General features: G+C 30.6%; 1 protein-coding gene across 3 annotated transcripts in view; it reads right to left on the bottom strand.

Annotated features, from left to right (window-relative positions):
• LOC142329450 (sodium-dependent nutrient amino acid transporter 1-like) overlaps window positions 1-21,724 on the bottom strand; it is a 460,990-nt gene that overhangs the window by 191,276 nt on the left and 247,990 nt on the right. The window contains exon 2 of one of the 3 annotated variants that reach the window (XM_075374096.1): window positions 5,537-5,587. The exons of the other annotated variants lie outside the window; for them this stretch is intronic. Coding sequence (XP_075230211.1) covers window positions 5,537-5,587 — 51 coding nt within the window. The remainder of the gene's footprint in view (window positions 1-5,536; window positions 5,588-21,724) is intronic. 3 annotated transcript variants of the gene reach the window in all.

Genomic DNA, 21,724 nt, shown 5'->3' with positions numbered 1-21,724 from the left:
CTTTGTTATTGCAGACGTTGAAACAAAATAAAAAAAATGATTTAAGGATATCAATAAAAATGAAATCGACCCCAAAATATAAATACTATGAAAAAAATTGAATAGAATCTAAATATTATAGTTATAATTACATAAGATCTAAATAATAATTAAATAGAACTAAATATAAAAAGTAATTTTTTTAAAAAAATTTTATAAATATGTAATTCTACAATTTTTTTAATTTTATTTTAAGTTAGTTTATTATTTTAAAATACCGATCTGAAGAAGCAGCAGATGGATCTCTTTCTAAATGAAAAAACAATTTTATTTTTAAATAGATTTTATTAAAATTTACAGTTATTTTTATGAACACAGACGTTTTGTAAAATTGAGAATGATTAATATTAAAATAAAATTAATTTTTTCGTAAGAAAACTACTTTTTGCAAAATTGGTATTTTTTTTACTACAATCAATTAATTAATTATTACCGTTAAAGTTATTATAACACCATTAAATAATTAAGCATCAACTTTTGTTTAATATAAAACTATTTCGAAGTACGAGTATCTTACATATTTAATTACAATTAACTGTTTTATTTAAATATTAACAGAGTAACCTTGTAAATGAAAACGGGACAATTAACATTAGTGAGGGTTATTTTAGGTGTTTCAAGTGATATTATAAGAATAGATATGAATGGAATTCTACATTTAGATTGTTTATTTTGATTCAATTGAGTTGTACTCACGTATCTATTAAAAGATAACTGATTTAATTTAAGAGCTACTAATTTTAGCTGTTAAATAAAATTTCCTAATATTTTAAAAGGATGAAAATATAATGGTGCCCGAATACATATTTAAAGATAATAATAATAATAATATTTTACACCCTCCTCCTCCTGCGGGTCGAAGACGAGGTTGCTGAGACCAAGCTAGCCGTGAAGTTCCTCGGTATGATGATTGACAAGAAACTCAGTTTTGCTGAGCAGGTTTGGAGAGCCGCCGACAAAGCTGCGAGAGCCACAACCGGTTCATGTCGAATGTCAGTGGACCGAAGTTTAGCAGACGGCGACTGCTGATGTCCACAGTACATTCCGCTCTGTTATAAAGAGCGGAATTCTGGGCCCAGGTATTAAGATTCAACAAAAAACTGGAAGCGGTTCGCGCAGGTGCAACGCACTGCGGCCTTGCGAGTCGCTTCCGCGTATCGGACGGTTCCGAGCCTACCGTTCTGGTGGTAGTCGGGGTTATACCCATTGTTATTTTGAAAAAGAATCGCCAGACGGGCAGGCGAAGACCGGGAGACGATACCGAGGAGGAACAGACTCGCACGTTCCTCGCCTGGTAAGAGACCTGGGACCACGAGATCAAAGAACCGTGGACCGCAAGATGTATCCTTCTGGCCAGACCGTTGACAGAGCGGTGGTATGAGAGTTGGAGTACTACGTGACCAAGTATTAAACGGGTCACGGATACTTCCGCGCTTATTTCCATGCCATAGGGAAAGCGCCGTCCCCTGAGTGCCTCTATTGCTCCGGTGTACGGGACGACGCCGAGCACACCTTTTTCAAATATGCTCGGTGAGTGGCAGATCGAAGGACACTAGAGGCGGATCTCGGAGCACTGAGGTCCCACAACGTGGTTGCGATGATGCTCCGTGACCTGAGCAGCTGAGGGAGTGTGGCCCGATTCGCCTGGAGCATTCTCAGGAGCAAGAAGGGCGACCTGGATAGTCCTGAGCCAGGTGAAAATTAAGTAGCGGCCTTCTCAGATTAGGATAGGAGGACTCGGCCTGAAGTAATGTGTTAAACGGATCCGTGTCGAGTCCTGGTAGAAAGGGAATGGTTTTAGTCGGTAGTCTGCTGATGGCGGTTGGACAAGATCATCAGTGGGAGCCTGACAGGTCCGTGCGTAAATGGATTTTCACCTCCCTCCACCACCCAAAAAATTATTATTTTTATTATAAAACAAAGGTCTTTTACATTATTTTTTCTTACTAAAGAATAAGAGTGGCTATCCCCTTAATAACGATTTCCTTAATCCTTAATATATAAATATCCATTTACTGGATTTAAAACTATCTCTAACAGTAACAGTTTCAGAAAACATTTGCAACTAATTATTGTCAATCTGTAGAGTTGGTCGATGAGCAAAATAAACACCTTTTTCTCCTTTAATTAATTAAAGCTTTACAATTTAAGTAATTTTATTCAACATCTACTCGTATTTAACTTGGATGATCTTATTAGATTCTAAAAGTTAAATTTTTTGTCCCGAACTGATTTGGCACATGGAATTTACTTAACATTATTCTTTATAACGATGATAGGTAATTTTTTAGAATAGAGAAGACAGATGGTAGAAATTTATTTAAAAATTAAATACAATTGTGTAGACGCTACTGCATGCAAATTTTACAAAACAAAAACTCAAGATTTTTCTACTAAAAAATCCTATCAAGAAGAAAGTTTCATTAATGATTAGTAGGTTAACATTTTAACTTAGGTACATCGGTTCGAATCCTACTTCATCTTCTTTTTTTATGACTTTATTTTTTAATTAAAAATATTAATTTATTAACAATTATTAACCTCTGATTGTAAAAAAGTTTTACAATAAATAATAATTCAACAATAACAATAAAAATAAAAAAAAAACATGAAAAAATATCAAAAGTTATTAATGAAATAAAATTTTATGTACTTTTAAAAGTGTGTGTATGTAATTTAATAGGCGAAAAAGGAAGTCATGTGATGTCCATATGAGATTTTTTGTTTTTAATGAAACGGTTTAATAATAAAATCATTTAAAATATTAACACTTATAAATTCATATAAGGAAACAATATTTTTAATCCTTAAATTTATAAATGAAATAATAAATTATTCATTTATTTATGAAAGAAGGAGGTTTAATATTCATTCATTGATTATAAAAAGAGTTTATATTTAACAAGCCCTCTCTACTGATCTCACGACAATTTTATAAACTATATGGAATTATTACAGAAGGTATTGAGTACATCACGGTTTTCTTTGCTCGAAAGAAATGTTTTAACTCTGGGCGTTTGCGTCTATAAAAAATCTTAACCTAGCGAAAGCATGCTGCTTATTTATACAAGATAATACTTTCTCTGTAATCGGGGTCATGTAAGAGTATGAGTACATAAGACTACATACTATATACTAGTACGTACGGCCACACCTTATGTAATTTCCAATAAAAAATAATATATATATATATATATATATACATATATATATATATACATATATACATATACATATATATATATATATATATATATATATATATACACACACACACACATGTACTATATACATTAATGTAATTTTGATCTTTACAACATCTATCTAAAAAGATTCCATGTAACGTGATGGTAGCTTGTTAATATTATTTTAGCTCCTGAGAAAAATATCAAGGCTTTACAACCGTACACTTCCTAGTATTGTGTCTGTTTCTATTTTTCTATTCTTAGCAATTAAAATTTATTTCATATTCACACCAATTAAAATGTATTTATAATTATATATATACATATCATACATATATTATATACATATATATATATATAATATCATATTTACTCAAATTATTAACTTCATCATACTATTATTTAATTCTTATATTGAACAACTGGTTAATAACGTCACTGTAATTGATTACTGGGAAGTTTTTGTGATTGTGCATAATCCAAGAATATTTATGTTAGTTGTTAAACATAATATATAATTAACTTTATTTTGATTTGAATGCCCATCTTAATGATTCGGCCTTTATGGATATATTAATGATAATTTCTCAGGATTAGTCAGTCTATTGTAAAAACAGCAACAAACTATAAACCGGTATTGTAAAGATATTGAAAGTCAGTAAACTTTTAAAAGCAAAACTTACTTTTATATAATTCAATATTATTGTTGCATTTGAACGTATATCTCGTATAATATGAACAATCATATTAAATATTCTACACAATAATTCTAAAAAGAACTAAAGCTTACAAAATGGAAATTTTTAAAGAAAAAAGTTAGTAATATTGCAATTTTATAAGAAAAATAAAAATTTCCAAAAGCAAAAATTACTAGTCAATTTAATCATAATACATGTGTTAAGTAAGAGGGATTAAAAAGTAAAGACCGCTGGGAAATCTCTCTCCTTAAGGTTGGCGAACCTGGGTCTTTCATGGCCACGCTAATAACGTACACACTGCATTGTTTCCTGTAAGTTGTCGCGTTGTAGTATCTTTGATTGTGTGTTATTACGTTATAAAATGAATAGGAAAATCGATGTTGCCGTAGACTATGAAATACGTGGAGTCAAACGTTTATTAAACTATCAAAACCTTAAGAAGGCTGAAATCCATAGGCAGTTGGTTGCTGTGTACGGTGATAATGTAATAAATGAAAGAAACGTCCGAAAATGGTGTGACAGGTACAGAAATTACAAAATTAATGTGCTCGATAAAGAACGTTCGGGGAGGCTCTCGATAATCACTGAGAACTTGTTGAAACGCGTCGATGATGAAATCAGAAAAGATCGTCGCTCAAAGATTTCCGACCTGGCCCTTCTTTTTCCTGATATTTCAAAACCTATTATCGGTCACATTGTTCATCACCGTTTAGGCTTCAGAAAGGTTTGTGCATGTCGGGTGCCGCACGTTTTAACGGAACGTCACAAAAAAATCCGAATGGGATCTGCTTTCGAATTTTTGATGCGCTATACATAAAAAGGTGATGAGTTCCTTAATTCGATTGTTACCGGCGATGAAACATGGATTTCGTATTACACACCATAGAGAAAACGGCAGTCAAGTGAATGGTGTCATCCTCAATCACCAACCAGACCGATAAGGTCAAGCCATAGCCATTTGGACGCTGATGGCCACAGTCTTTTGGGATCGGTTTGGGAGACTACTGATTGATTTCATACCACGTGGAACGATTATAAATGCAGAAGCGTACTGCTAAACTATACGTAAGTTATGTCATTGAAAATCGGCGACGTAGGCGGCTGATCGATGGCGTCGTCCTGCTACACGATAATGCACGTCCACATTTTGCGGGTCCGACACGTGATTTACTGAGAACATTTGGATGGGAAATTTACGATCACTCACCATATAGTCCGGACTTAGCTTCTTCTAATTACCATTTGTTTGGGAAATTGAAAGAATTTTTGAGCGGTAAGCAATTCGCAAGTGACGATGAACTTAAAAATGCTGTTAATTAGTGGCTAAATTGACTGACCGCAGAAGAATACGACGAGGGTATATTGAAGCTGGTATATCACTACGATAAGTGTCTTAATTCATATGGCAATTATGTAGAGAAGTAGTATAAGGTATGTAGTTTAAGAGAAATAAAAAATATTTAGAGTTCTCAGAATAAATTTTTTTACAATTAAATGGTCTTTACTTTAGAGATAACCTCTCGTAAATACTCACTAAATATATATTTTTTAAATTATATTAGGATTAATTACAATTATAATAATTGATTAACAATAAAAAATGAATACTCTTACCTCTAAAAAACTGTGATGATCTGCTTTTTCAATAAGTGATATAAAATATAACTGAAATATATAATAATTTTTGTGAGGTTCCTGTTTTTATTTATTTATTTTTATTTTTTTATTTGCAAGCATAAGATATATATATACATGTTACGGTAAATTTGAATAATTCGGAGATTCTACATTATTACTGGCTGATATGTATAGTCGACATCCGATGCTGGAAAATTTAATATATAGCAATTTATTAAATATACCGGTCATTTTACATATTCTCCATGTTAAAATATTTTACACATTAAAATAACAACTTGACTATAAGTAGTAATTATTAAATTTATTATTTAAATAGTCAAAACGTTGCTGTTAATTAGTAGAGGTTAGAGTGAAGTGAGCGTAGGTTATGTCTGATTAGATTATGTTGATTCTGTGTGCTGACGAATCGTACGTATATCAACGTAACTTTTTCTTCTTCCTATATAGCCTCCGGGAATTACCTTTCAGGTATTACTTCAGAGGATCAAATGTATGATTGTAAATGAAGTGTAGTAGTCTTGTACAGTCTCAGCTCGATCATTCCTGAGATATGTGGTTAATTGAAACCCAACCACCAAAGAACACCGGTATCCACGATCTAGTATTCAAATCCGTGTAAAAATAACTGACTTTACTAGGACTTCAACGCTGGAACTCGCGACTCAACAAATCAGCTGATTTTGGAAAGACGCATTCACCACTAGACCAACCATGTGGGTTATATCAACATCCTAATCAAACATAACCTACACACGCTTCCATCGCTAATCTCGTCTTAATGTAAAATATACAAATTTAATATGTTTATTGTTATATATTTATTAAATTCTCCAACATTAAAGGCTATTGTACATAATCACCGGTTTAATAAAATTTACTGTAACATATATAAATTTAGGCTGCAGAAGTATTTACAATTTTTAAAAAATTAAAGCCAAAGTTATTAAAAAAAAAGAATTTCTTTCTAACATCAAGAATCTACGGAAAGTAACACAAAATATCATTTTAATTTTTTTTACTTTTTTAAAAATTAATTACAAAAAAAATTAATTAAAATTATTTAAAAAAAATTAATTATATAAAAAATTATATCTATAAAATTCCTTTTTTTAATTAGAATTAATTTTTTAAACTTTTTTCACTGTTAAACGCATTTAATACTTTCCCAGTTCTTCATGCAATGTAAACAAACTGTAATTTCAAATATTAAATAAAAGTAGAATTAGAATTGCTTTATTATCGCTTATCTTTGTAGCTGAATGGTAGCATCTATGCTTTTAATCCGGAAGTTTCGGACTCGATTCCCGGTCAGGAATGGCATTTTTCATACGCTACAAAATTCATTACATCGGCCTGGTTTAATTTTATAAATAAATAATCTGCAAAGCTCATTAAAGTGTGTGTGCGCGCGCGCGCGCGGTATTAAGAAGGATGCCAAGTAATATGAGGGGAAAAATAAGAAAAAGGAAACAGTAAAGGAAGAATGGAAGAGGATACATCAAACAGAGATAAGTGAAAAACTTATGTAAAAATACTTCATTTAAAAATGGTTGGTATCATTCATATATCTAATTAACCAGTCAACGTTTACGTTTAAAAGTGACTTTTTTCACATTTTGATCTCTACTCAAAATAATTTTCGTGTTAAGCAATCAAATTTAACTGTATCATTTTGAGGATTATATCGACTTAATTACACTTAAAGATTGAATAAGAGGATAAGAAAAGTTTTCCCAAGTTTTGATGATTTTATTATTAAATAAAATCTATGTTGCATAAGAAATCCTATATAATACACGGAGACTGATAATCTGAAGAACAGGTAGTTACAGTGGAATGGAAATGCTAGGGGAATGGAGGAACGGGTAGATGACTAAAAAATAAAATATATGAATAAAAAGAGAGAGACCGCAGAAAACCTTCTAGCCAGCGTTTTAAAATTTAAAAAAATTAAAAACGCAGTTTTTAAAATTTTTTTTTTTAAATTTAAATAATATATGAATGAAAAGAAAGAGAACACCTCCTGCCTGTAAAATTAAAATGTATGACTGGAGTAAAGTAAAAGGGCAGAGTTTGTAAATAGTAACTGGCACAACAGAAGAATATAGAGGAAATTTCCAACTGACGGTTTTGCATGAAGATGATTTATAGTATCTGCAAAATTTTTTCCAAAAATAACCATAGTTTAATAAAATTTATTTTAAATTTTTTATAATAACGAATGATATATCGATGTAGTATTTTATAAATTTGAGAAAAGTATTTATTCCAGGAATTTTAAATTATTTCTGATTATTTTATTTTAAAATAACGTCTCATTTTATTTTAAAATAAAACATTATTTTTCCTGACAATTTTGACTAAATAGATCACGGTTTCCCTCTTACATCATAAACGTAAATATGTATTTTGTTTGATTATCAGTTCTAGTTCTGATCATTTGGATAGATTTTTGTTAAACAGATTAAGATATCAGGGTTTTATAAATAAATACGCATCGTACACAAAATAAATAAAGAAATATACTAACGAATCGATAAAAATATTTATTTCACAGTTTATTTATGACCTATAGTTTATTAATGTTAGTTACGGTATTTTTATTATAAAAAACCTTTTATATAAATAGTGCTCTTACTTTCAATACAATAGTTATGATAGAATTTATCGATATTTAAAATGTCAACGTAAAAGATTTTACAATGTAGCCTGTAGCGAGGTATGACGAAGATTCCTCTTTTCTAGCGTAATTATATGATATATTAAATATATATGTAACCTCTTTTTAACGTAAACATAAATGTATTATTTATTTATTATTTTATTAGCAATCGTTTATATTATAATAAAAATTTATAACATATTTATTATACATAATTTAAAAAAGGAAAAGATGCATAGTAATTTTTGTGCGATATTTATAAATGTTAAATTTATTAATAAACGTTAGTATTTATTTTAGTTTGCTAAGAGTTTAGTTTTCCCTTTTTCGTGATAGAAAGGAGTACATTTATTGTAAACTTACAGGTTACAATAATATAATAATACGTATGTCGGTTAACTGAACTGTTTATTCTATAGTTTTTTTTAAATTTAAAAGGATTCAATACTTTACATCGGATTAAATAGCTTTTTTATTTAAAATTTTAAAAATAAAAATGCAATATTTTAAACTTTAATTTTTAAATGTTAATTACGTAAATGATATTAAAAAAAGATTTTATTTTAAATAAACATGTTCTTGTTAATCTTTTTTCCGTCAAAACATCTATCACCGAACCTTATAACATATAAGTAGCGTAGTTAACTGATTAGGAAAAATGAATTACAACAGTTCAAAAAACAAAATATGAATTTGAAATTTTCTTTACTTATAGCCGGATATATATTTTTTTAAATAAGTATTTTACTAAAACAGGCAAATTTTATCAAAAGAAATTTTTTTTTTTTAATACTTTTATTTATAGTCACATCAATAATTAGTCATTAGCGACTTATCACTAACTGTCCCGGTATTTTGTAGTCTTGAACAAATCGACTACTCCTGAGACGTGTGGTTAATTTGCGTTTAAATTTCCGAAGATAAAAAAAATCTAATTAATTCAAAATTTCTTTTCAATAACATTTGACCTCTTTCAGTGAAATATTTATTTAAATAATATATATACGCATGCTGTATGCAAAGAAAATTTGAAATTCATGTTTTTTTATTTAAATTGTAGTTGACTTCTCCTAAAAGTTGTTAACTACGCTACTATGTCGTAAAATTTATGAGATTTAATTTATCTTGATATTTCGAGAACCGAACGAACCAATTGTATTTCAACATGACTTTCTTGATACTATCTCCGGTGATTATTAAATTGTTCGGTTCAATTTAAATAATACTCTAGTCTGGCTATCAGTAGAAGTAATAAGCTGTATTCTCTAGCATTCGTTATCAAAATGGGCGATAACGCCCCCTTGTGAGCGCTGGAGGCCTTCAGGGAGGGCTGTAAAAGGCTCACAGATAATTGGAAGCGTTCAGGCGGTCTAGAAAGGCGATAGCTGATTAAAAAAAGGGCGCGTATATACAAAAAATGCATTTATTTATAAATTTTTAAATTTTGTGAAAACTATTTGCAACTGTTAAAACTGTAGAGATATTTTTTGGCAAAGATTATGTTTTCCTGATATTTCAAACTAAAATTAAATACCTACTGCACTAGTACAAAAAAATTAAAGGGATACCTATAGTTTTATGATAAAAAATGATTGTATTCAAACTACTTTAACTTTGCAACCAAGAAGCTTAGAGAGATGAATAAAAAAACAAATTAAAGCTTGAATACTCTACCTTTTGAAAACATACTTCAAATTTAAAAAATCATCAAATAAAAATAAAAAATCAATGAGAAGAAAAATTATAAAAATTTGAAAGTTTTTCTTCTTGTTTGATCGCGGGCATGCGGGAAACGAAATTTGTTCAATAAATCGCATTAAAATCGTTTAAAAGTTCAAGATTTTAGTTTTAGTTTCTTTTTTTTGTATGTTCTCTATGAATTTCTGAACCGAAATATTCCACTTTAAAGAGAAAAGTTCACTTTTATCTTTAATGGTACAAATATCCCGATCTAAGCAACGTATTGATACAAATAAATATGGAAATTAAAGGGGTTTGATCTAGCTTTAATGACAAATTGTGAGGTCTTTAATGTAGTGTTGCAGTTTTAGGCTTTTGTTCATTTTGTGCCGAGGTATTGAAATCTTTAAAGATTGAGACCGCAACATGTACCACCCACTTTCAGCCTTAACCCAAGATCTTGTTCTGCCACGTTTAACCCAATAGGATATGCCACGTTTAAAAACAATAAATGCAATTGCTGTTTTTAATAGCGCATCTTAAAAAAAGCAATTGCAATTATTATTAAGGTTAATATACAAAAAACCGTTTACCAACAATTGAATTCGAAGCGTTCAAGCGCTTTCGGAATTAAATTCCATCTTCAGGAACTCTCATATTCGTCCTATTTGTAATAATAATTAAAACTTCCATGTAAATTATAAAAAATCCTTAAAACATGACAGTTAGTCGTCATATGCTATAAATTTATGTCAACGTAAACATCTTGTCAATTTGGTGGTCTCAACTGTTTAGTACAATATATATAAGTTATATATGTAACTAGTAAGAACCACCGCATGAAAATAAACTGGAACAAAATGAAAGTAATGAAATAATGAAGATGGACCTCTGAATGTAAAAATAGGAAGAGAAAAGATTATGGAGGTAGAATTTTGTTATTTGGGAAGTAGAATTACTAAAGATGGGCGAAACAGGAGCGATATAAAATGCTGAATAGCTCAGGCAAACGAGCCTTCAGTCAGAAATATAATTTATTTATATCAAAAATTTAATTTAAATGTCAGGTAAATATTTTTGAAAGTATATGTTTGGAGCGTAGCTTTATATGGAAGTGAACCTTGGAAGATCGGAGTACACGAGAAGAAAAGATTAGACGCTTTTGAAATGTCGTGCTATAGGAGAATGTTAAAAATCAGATGGGTGGATAAAATGACAAATAAAGAAGTATTGCGGCAAATCGATGAAGAAAGAAGCATTTGGAAAAATATAGTTATAAGAAGAGACAGACTTATAGGCTACATATTAAGGTATCCTGGAACAGTCGCTTTAATATTGGAGGGACAGATAGAAGGAAAAAATTGTGCAGCCAACGTTTGGAATATGTACAGCAAATTGTTAGGGATGCAGGGTGTAAGGTGAATACTGAAATTAAACGACTGGAAAAATCGACTAGGAAATCTTGGAGAGCTGCATAAAACCAGTCAAATGACTGAACACAAAAAAAATATATATATATAACAGTTAAGACTAACAAATTGACAGGACGTTTACGTTAACATAATTTTATAAAATATGATGACCAACTGTTACGATCTAAGCAAATATCCAGATTTTTTATAATTTTCATGTGAAGTTTTAATTACTATTAGAAATACGATGAATATGAGAGTTTTTGAAGATGGAATTTAATTCCGAAAGCGCTTGAACGCTTCCAATTCAATTGTTGGTAAGCGGGTTTTTGTATATTATCTTTAATTATATACTTATACCAACAGGCCATGCTTAACAAAATTGAAATTATTATGTTTAACAGATTGTAAATTAAAAATTTTTGGGGGTCGATAGAAAATTTTTGATTCTACATGTGGGCGGTGGGCGAAAAAGTTTGAGAATCAATGCACATACGTGCTAGGCAGCTGTTTACGGTTTCCGAAACAAAACCTGTACTACAGCGCTATCAATTTAATATCAAAGGGGGTAAATGTAAACTAATGGCTATTTTACCTCCCATATCCGGAACACCTTGTACTATACCGACTTATATAGTTAGTTTCTAAAGTCTGTTATATGTAATAAACCTCGTTTATCATTTTCAGCTATTTTTCTTTTTAAATTTTAGATAATTACCTTCGATGTTACATTAATATAAATTTCTTTATGACTATTAGCATTATCTTGTAAAATCACGCTTTTTTAACGTATTCTTAACGGTGCTATGTAAAAATATCTTGGTAAATGAAACTTAATTGATTTCATGATAACGTTAAAAAATCGGAAGCAGTCTCATTATTATATATCAGTGTTTAATAGTACATGAAATTTAATTTCATTAATGACATTTTTTTCCTAATATGTACCTTGCAATATGTTCAAGTAGTGAACCACAAACAACCCCACACAGCCAAATGACATGAGGATGATATGTATGACATGCAAATGAGGTGTAGTCTTGTACAGACTCAGCCGGACCATTCCTGAGATGTGTGGTTAATTGACCCCTAACCATCAAAGCACTGTCTAGTATTCAAATCCTTATAAATAACTTTTACCAGGATTAAAAAAAAATCTCAGAACCTTCGAATTCAACTGTTAAACAACTGATTTGCAATGACGAGTTAATCACTAGACCAGCCCGGTAGGCATTAATGAAATTTGTCTTCAAAGATCGAAGAAAAACTAAAGAAAAGACTTTGATTATTTTTTTTTTTTTATAAAAAAAGCTTCCTTATTTTTTTAAACCTATACATTATTATTACTTTTATTGTTAAAAATAAAAATAAATGTATATATATATATATATTTTAACAACCAGCCTAGAAAAGTACGAGTAGATAAATTGCCAAATACCAACCCATTTTTGAATAGAAATGACAAAACAATTATAAAAAACAAAAGATAAAATAATTATGCTGTACAGAAAAAAAAAATTGTTATTTTTATTAGTTATTAATAAAGGTTACATATTCATAAAAGGGTAACAACTAAATATAGATATAACATACATATGATCAATAGATATATACGTACACTGATTAGTACTGATTACACCTACTAGACAAGAAATAATTTACATAATGCATTTTGTGTCATATATATTACCCACGTAAAGATAAAAAATAATCAATAAATCTTCTATACACCATTATTTTATTAGCCATGTAAAAAAAAAAAAATAAATAAAAGGGAGGTCTGAATTTATTAACGATATTTTAAATTATAATGCAACAATGTATACATAAAAGGAAACTGTGTAACGGATTTGTTATATATATAGTAAATATTTCTTATTCTTTTTTTATTATTTTTTAATATAATTAATCGTAAGATCAATACTTATGATAATATTAACTGTATTTCAATCATAAATAGAATTAAAATAATAGTAATAACACCATATATGCGTAGGTTTTAAGGAAAACAAAAGTTATGTATAGTCAAACGATCCATTACAAGCGTACTTAATCTTTACAATCTGTTATTAGACCTACATTTATTACTTTACAATAATGGAAAATTTATTAATGTGTATATGTTATTTATTAAGGCTAGAAGAAGATGTATATATATATATATATATATATCAATATATTTTTGTTTGTCTTCAGTCATTTGACTGGCCTGATGCAGCTCTCCCAGATTGCCTACTAATCGTCGTTTTATTTCGGTATATCTCCTACATTATACATCCCTAACAATTTGTTTTACCTATTCCAAACGTTGCTTGCCTGCACAATTTTTCCCTTTACCTGTCCCACCAGTATTAAAGCGACTATTCCAGGATGCTTTAATACGTGGCCTATAAATCCGTCTCTTCTTTTAACTATATTTTTCCAAATGTTTCTTTCTTCATCAATTTGCCGCACCATCTCTTTACTTGTTATTTTATCCACCCATCTGATTTTTAACAATCTCCTATGGCACGACATTTCAAAAGCTTCTAATCTTTTCTTCTCGTGAACTCCGATCGTCCAAGTTTCCACTTCCATATAAAGCTATGCTCCAAACATATACTTTCAAAAATGTTTTCCTGACGTTTAAATTAATTTTTGATGTAAACATATTATATTTCTAAATGAAGGCTCGTTTCGCCTGTGCTAATCAATATATATGTCGCAGGAAGATATTATAAACGGAGAATTGATCAAATCCTTAAGTTAGATGATCAATTCACGGAAGATGTTAAAATTACAACTCTGTGGGGCGATTTCCCAAAAGAAAGTAAGTGATTTGATCAAATCCCTTAACCGTTTTAGTGAAAAGATGAAATAAGTCAGGATTCGTACAGCTCATTACGCGAGAAAGGTTGCGGGCATTTTTATTATTTTTTTCTATATTTCGAGTTTTATCAAGTACTTCTGATACTGAAAAAAAAAAATTAATTACAAAATTAACTATAAACAAAATTAACTTTACTTAAATTAATTTAAAACTAAACTAAACTTAACTTTAAACTTTAAAAAGTTAACTTTTACAATATGAATTATATTATTTCATCTCTTCACTAAAACAGTTAAGGGATTTGATCAAATCACTACTTATTCTCTTTAGGGAAATCACCCCACAGAGTTGTAATTTTAACATCTTCGTGAATTGATCATCTACCTTAGGGATTTCATCAAATCTTTGTTTTCATCATTTCCCTGCGATATATATATATATGTATATACATATATATTGTCACGTGTTCGCGATTCAAGCAGGGTATTGAGAGGATAACTAAAAATTTCTTATAAATACAATTTACTACACTAAAAATATAGAAAATAAATAAATAAAAATAATGAATATATGACACACACAATAGTAATTCAATTAAGGACAAAAGTTTTTTAAAGACAGTTAAATTATAAAAACTAGAATACCGTCTAATTTACAAAAAAACGTTACAATGACAGCTAGAACTTAGTATTGCATTAACAAGATAACACTACAAAAGTCTAAAGTTCATAAAATTCAATTTCTGCAAATATTAATTTTTCATTTTCAACAATAGAACTATCCTATACTTTATGAATGAATAAAATACTATCACTTTCACTACTGTTTACCATTAACTCTTCAAACAACTTCCTGCAATCACCCTAATCTACAATGGAATGCTCGTGACGCACTCTTCACTGGTTGTTACTAAATGCTTAATGATATCGCTGTCACCACAACCACGTCGAACTTGGCTTGCGAAACTACTTTGACATAGCTTGTTATTACGACTACGCCGAACACGGTCTCGCAGAACAACCGACTGTTCCCGTTGGTCCTGCCAGTATTTATATCCCCTGGTCAGCGGAACCAGTACCCGCCTCATTCCTTAACTGTTGAAGAGTAAAAATTTTCATCATCTGCACCCTAACGTCTTCTTATAAATTCTAATTCCGGCATTGTCTGTATTACAAATAAAGTTAAAATAGACCAGGGTAACGGATTTCTTCCAATTAACAAGAGAGAATGAGGAAATAAAAATGAAAAGAGAAATACAGAAGGAACTAAATGGGATTCTTTTCTCAGACTAATGAAACAAACAAAAATCCTAACGTAAAAATAAAATATATAAAGTATCTTTGTAATATTGTATTTATAATCAACAATCCTAAAGTTAGTTTTTCCTTCAATTGCATCATCAGCTGTGTAAAACTCCTAAACGTACTTAGAGAGGTGAACAATATCAAGATTTATGAAATAAAGAACCACAAATCAGTCTTCCTTATCGGTAATAGTAAAATAAGTTATGTTAAATTTATTTCTTAATGTATAAAATTGAATTTTCGAGATAAGGATTTTTAAAGCCGAACTATAACAATAAAATGATTTAGTAAGGTGGCTTTTAATCTCTATATTTAGCGTTTACTTCCGTCAAAATCCACAGAAGAGTAATTATTTACGAATATCTTATAAACTCGCTCTTCAAACATATATATATATATGTAAATAATACGACATAAATTTACACCATAATATCTCAGGCAAAATTATAAATTAAAATCATTCAAATATTTTCGTAAAAAATTTAGAAATAACAAAATAAAGAAATCGTTCCAAGGTACCGATAATAAATAATGCAGTATTAAAAAAAATTGCCGTCACATGTACTCAGTCTCTTAATCAATCACCTAAGAAATGATTATTTTTTACGTAATGAAGTTAAGTGTTTTGATATTACGAAAAGAATACTTAAAAATATTTATTGATGAAAAATAATTTCATCGTTAATATAAAATTATCATATCATCACGAAAGTAACAATGATATGTTAAATAAGACAAAAGGGAAACCGTAAAAATTGGATGACGAAATATATCACAATAGTCTTAATAAATTAATAAATGTTAAAACTGAACATTTGTTTAGGATGTAGAGAATTCAATTTCAAACTAAATTGTCAAGAAATAATTTTCAACGATATTCTAATTTCATTGAGAAAAAATTTATGTTGAGACTACATTCAGCCATCATCAGTTGGCTGAATGTAGTCTCACATAAATTTTTTTTAAAAATTAAAAAAAAAACTGTCTTTGTTAATTGTATTAGAATAATATAATTAATTTAAGAACGTCAAAACCAAATCTGTAACCTGCTATTTCCATCTAGGTAGAAATACCTCAACCTCTTGAGAGATTATGGGCGAAATAGGCACCCGATAAATGGAGAAGACGTTAAGTTTTCATCTGAGTAAGGTTTTCTTTTTTTTTTCCTTAGTCAGATTATCATTTCTCATCATTCATCCCTTTTCTGAACCGCTGGTCCCTTCTAACTAATGTTTTAAGTTTTCCAAAATTAAGACCTAGAACTCAATATTTTGAAATTCGGATCTCGTAGGTCTGACCCTACGATATCCAGTCCAAAACCTATAAATCCGTGCATTTTGGTTTAATATGGTGAATGAGCTCTTTGTGAACCGCTCTGTGAACCATGTTTATTGACCGGTAACTACACTGAAGTGCCTATCGGCTAAAATCAAGGATTAATCCTGCTGAAATACAACAACAATTTTGATGTACGATGGCCAAGTTCCTTTTTGTGCTTCTTAGAATTTATCCTGAAATATTTCCAGATATTTAGTATATCGTTAGGCTACCACGGTCGGCTATCAGCTGATATAATTAATTAAATAATTTGAAACTATATAAAATATAGTAAGTAAATAATTAAAAATATAGACATGAATTTTACTTAATTCGTATGTATTGGTCGAATGTACATTCAACCAATTTCTGTATCAAAATGTTGGCAAAGAATTGCCTACTTTTTCTGGCAACACGCTTAACAACACTCTGCATACAGCAAAGTAACTGAATTTCCCCACCCCCTTGATCAATTTTAACCAAAATTAAATTCCATCAGTGGTATACATTTAGAGATCATCGTATAAAATTTCATAAAAATCAATTGATGCAGGCTGAAAATATCTAGCAGAACGATACTGACGAAAAAAATTAGATTTATTATTCCCCAAACTTATGAAATGTCGAACATACATAACTAAAGTGAAATACTAATAAAGTGGAATCATCTAGTAAGCACAACAACAAGATTTTGAATCCAGAACCAACAAAAGAAAGAAAGGGTTTTCTACTTACTTCCTTTTATAGGAGATTGAATAAGAACAAACACTATCATAAAACACTTTGCTAGATAAGGCGAAATAATGCAAATATGTATCTACACATTGAATATAAAGCCTGTATCTCCCAGCCCCCTTCAACAACTGTTAACAAACTTAAATTGCATCAATAACATTATATACGGAAATGGTGATGTTAAATTTCATCCAGATCTAGCGTTATCTAGTCTTTCTTTTCTTTTTTTCTCTTTAGTCTCCGGAACTAACGTAAGGTATTACTTCAGAGAATGAGGATGATATGTATGAATGTAAATGACGTGTATTCTTGTACAATCTCAGGTCGATCATTCCTGAAATGTGTGGTTAATTGAAACCCAACAACCAAAGAACATTGGTATTCACGATCTAGTATTCAAATTCGTATAAAAGTAACTGTCTTTATTAAGATTTGAATCTTAGAACTCTCGATTTTGAAATCAGCTGGTTTGTAATGACGAATTCACCAACCCGGTGGGTTGATCTATCAAATCTGGAGATATTAAAAAAAACTGGTGTACATACATAATCGTTCCCGAACTTTCATCACTAAAATCTTACAATTTTTTTACAGAAGAAAATCATGAAACGTCGAGATGTGTTGGAAATGTTTACAAAGGTAGATAGATATTTTCATAGCAACAATTAACCGTCATCATTAAATTCAATTTTCAAGATCTCGTATGTTTTGGAGACATTTTATCGGCTTTTCGAAGAAAAGTACGATGTTACTTTAGGTCGCAAGATGAGTTTGAGGAATTAAAATTAATTTACTATACGTTTTGAGGTATGAGGTACGAAATTACCATTCATGTATAAAAAATTTTGTGAAAAATTCCCATAAATCATTTATGCGTAAACTTCTGTGGCTTGAAAATCTCCAAAACTTTCAAATCAATTTCACTGAAATTTAGATATGCTGTAGTAGTCTATCTGAAATTGTGACTATGAAAATTTGATGAAGATTGGTTCAATCATTCTTAGTTACCATCAATTTAATGTCGATAACAGACAACATAATCTTAGTTTAAGGTTACGTTGAGTTTGTATTGGTGTATTTTTCAAAAGCGCTTATACAGTGAGTCACAATGATGAGTAAATTGAAACTTGATGCTTGTGTAAAGGGTCTATTCGTTAATCAAACGTATTTAGTGCGTTTTACTATGAAAATTAATGCGTTCTGTCTGCGAAATATTGAGGCGTCAGAAAAGAAAATCGATTTTCAAAATGTCGATCAAATTCAAAAATGTTAATTTCCGTTATTAGTATTTATTTTCTTTCTCATATTCAGAAATATTAAATAACATGAACTTTTTAACTGAGAACTCTTATGTAGAAATATACTATGTATATTTCTACATAACAATACGCAAAGGCTTCGCTATTGGCAGAATATTTACCACAGTTAAAATCTCACCAATATCACTATTATATAAATCATTAAGAAAAGTATAAATAAATAACCCAATACTTTTTTTACTCGTCATGACCGGGCGGTGAGTGAGAAAGCATGCCAGACTGTCAAGAACTTGGTTAAGTTACTATCGAACGCTGGAGAGCCCCGTCGTCGAAAAAGAGGCTGTAAGCGCATGTGGCGACCTCGATCCTCTATGGTGCCCCAGTATGAAAGAGAGCCATGGCGGTAGGGCGTAACAGAAGACTCTTGGAAGAAGTGCCGTATGGCTCCTAAGATGGTGTCGGCATACGCCTCGGTCTCGACTGAGGCGGCGCTGGTGGTGACTGGGATGCTGCCACTTCAACAGTTGGTAGCGGCTGGTGCGCAAGTATATCAGGGTGTGTCTAAGGGCAACGCCAATGCAACTGTCTACAGGGATCGGCAAGCTAGATAAAATGCGTCCACGAAAGGGAGGCGGACACATCGTTTGATCACGCACAATGAGCCGTGGGCCGGGAGGATGTTTGGCGAACTGGGATTCTGGTTGACACAATTCCTGATCGGCCATGGAGTCTTTCATGCATACCTGAGTGGACGAAGAGCTGAACACCCTTTCTGTTCCTACTGTCGGGACTTACACGCTGGAGCACGTGATATTCCAGTGCTCGCGGTGGAACGAGGAACGCCGCGACTGTGCTGCCATAACTGGGTATCTCGAGTTAGGTACTATCGTTGGATCGATGTTATGCAGTCGGGTGGACTTCGACAGTGTGACAGATTTTGTATCAGGAATACTTCAGATGAAATATCGGGAAGCGAGCGACTGAGAGACAGCTCCGTACGGAGCTGCCGTTCGCCCGTGGTTGCACGGTGGGCGGTGATGATGAAGTGCGTAGAGTCGAGTCCCTGAGCTGAAGACTGAGTCCCGGTGGGGCCGTCCGTTCGGGGGTGTCCCCGTTAGAGGCGAAGCACAAAGGACCGAGTCCCGGTTGCTGGGTGATGGAGGCCGGGAACGGTATAGACGGACCTGGCGTTTCCTCCATCAGGAGGCTACAGGCAAAGGCACCTCCCGGAACTGTGTTCATGTTTAATTGGGGGTCTGGTTTCGGGAGGCAGAGTTAAATAATAATAATAATAAAAAATTATTTTACTAAATTTAATGGTATATATATATCGATAGATATTGTCTATATCGATAGTCTTCTATGTCAATATCGGCTTTAGAGACAGTTATTATGTGATTAAATATTATGAAATTAATATTTATCCAGGGACAAATAATAATAAACTGTAAATTTTCAGTGAAATCGGTTTGAGTTATTAGGGCACACATAAAACGAAAATTGTCGTTTATTTATATAGTTATACTTTATAAGAAATTTATAACAACTTATTATCAAAATATAATTTAATATTAAAAATATTTGTTATCATAAAATAAGTACCATATATAGTAAGATAATTTCCTTTTTTATTATCACGAATTTTAACGACTTAATTATTTACTTACCGATAGTCATGCAACGTTAAGTATATAATTTGATTAAGTAATCATAAATTTTATTTTATTATTACACAAAATATACAGAAAACACTGATTAATAATTTAATTTTTTATAAGTAACATTTTTATTCAATGCAGATGGAATTATGTATAGTTATCCGGTACACCAAATAACGTAAAGCAAATAAATCACCCTATTTTCATAATTTTAAGAAGTATTATAAACATTATTATAACGAAAAGTATATAATAAAAATAAAATGATAATTTCATTCAATATGACTGCAGAAGGAAAACAATGACTGATTTAACATAATAAAGTAATAATTGTGTAATAAGAATTTCTTTGTAAATATTTGAGAATATTTTTTAAGTATAATAAACATCGTTATCACGCCATATTTCACGTTCTTTAAGCATAAAATTATATATAAATAACAGTGAAATTGCTGTTGTTCTATTACGTTGACCGTATACCTCATTGTTTTCATACAGTATTTCTTTTATAAAGAACGTAACAATAATACTTCTTTACTTGTTCGGGAGAGAAAAATATTAATCATAATTTAACAACGAAATCATACTACAAGGAAAAATTATAACTATAAAAATATAATTAAAATTATAAAAGACCGAAATCAATACAGTAATTGTCATTTCGTAAACTTTTCTTTAACAGCAATACCAAAGTGCTAAGCCTTTTTTGTTTAATCCTACAATTCCCTGAGAAACTTTTCACAATACTCGATTAACTTGTCTTCCTACTTTCGTAGAAAATTTTGCATATGTGGAATAATTCACATAAGTATTGTGAAATTTCATCCAAATCGATCAATTCTTTCGAAGTATCGATTACAGTATTGATTACCTAATGAAAAATTTATTGGGTTACTAATGAACAATATGACGTATAAATTAAAAGGAATTAGAAGATCGAACTTCACCCGATAAGCACCTCAACTGATGCTAAACTCGCCGCGGTTAGCGTTCATATCCCTGGAATGAGAAACATTTCAGGACTAATCTATGGATAGATCTGTCCCTAAAAAAAAACCAAACAAATACTTTAAAAGATGTGTTAAAAATATTTGACATATACTGGAATTTATCATTAATAAAAATTTTGAAACTGTTATTTGGAATTTCCCGCAAGTGCTCTTAGTCATCCCGGTTTTCAAAAAAGGTGATTCAAGAGAGTTGGAAAATTACTCACTGATTAAACTGACCGATATCTTTAGTTCCTGTCTTATCCAAAATAAAAAACCGAGTCATCAAAGATTAGTTTTTTCTGTAAAAACAATATTTTTAATTAGAGTCAATTT

Source organism: Lycorma delicatula, chromosome 8 (genome assembly GCF_047948215.1).
Source record: "Lycorma delicatula isolate Av1 chromosome 8, ASM4794821v1, whole genome shotgun sequence".
Lineage (NCBI taxonomy): Eukaryota > Metazoa > Arthropoda > Insecta > Hemiptera > Fulgoridae > Lycorma > Lycorma delicatula.
The sequence above is the reverse complement of the archived record's forward strand: the minus strand, read 5'-3'. Positions and strand labels throughout refer to the sequence as shown.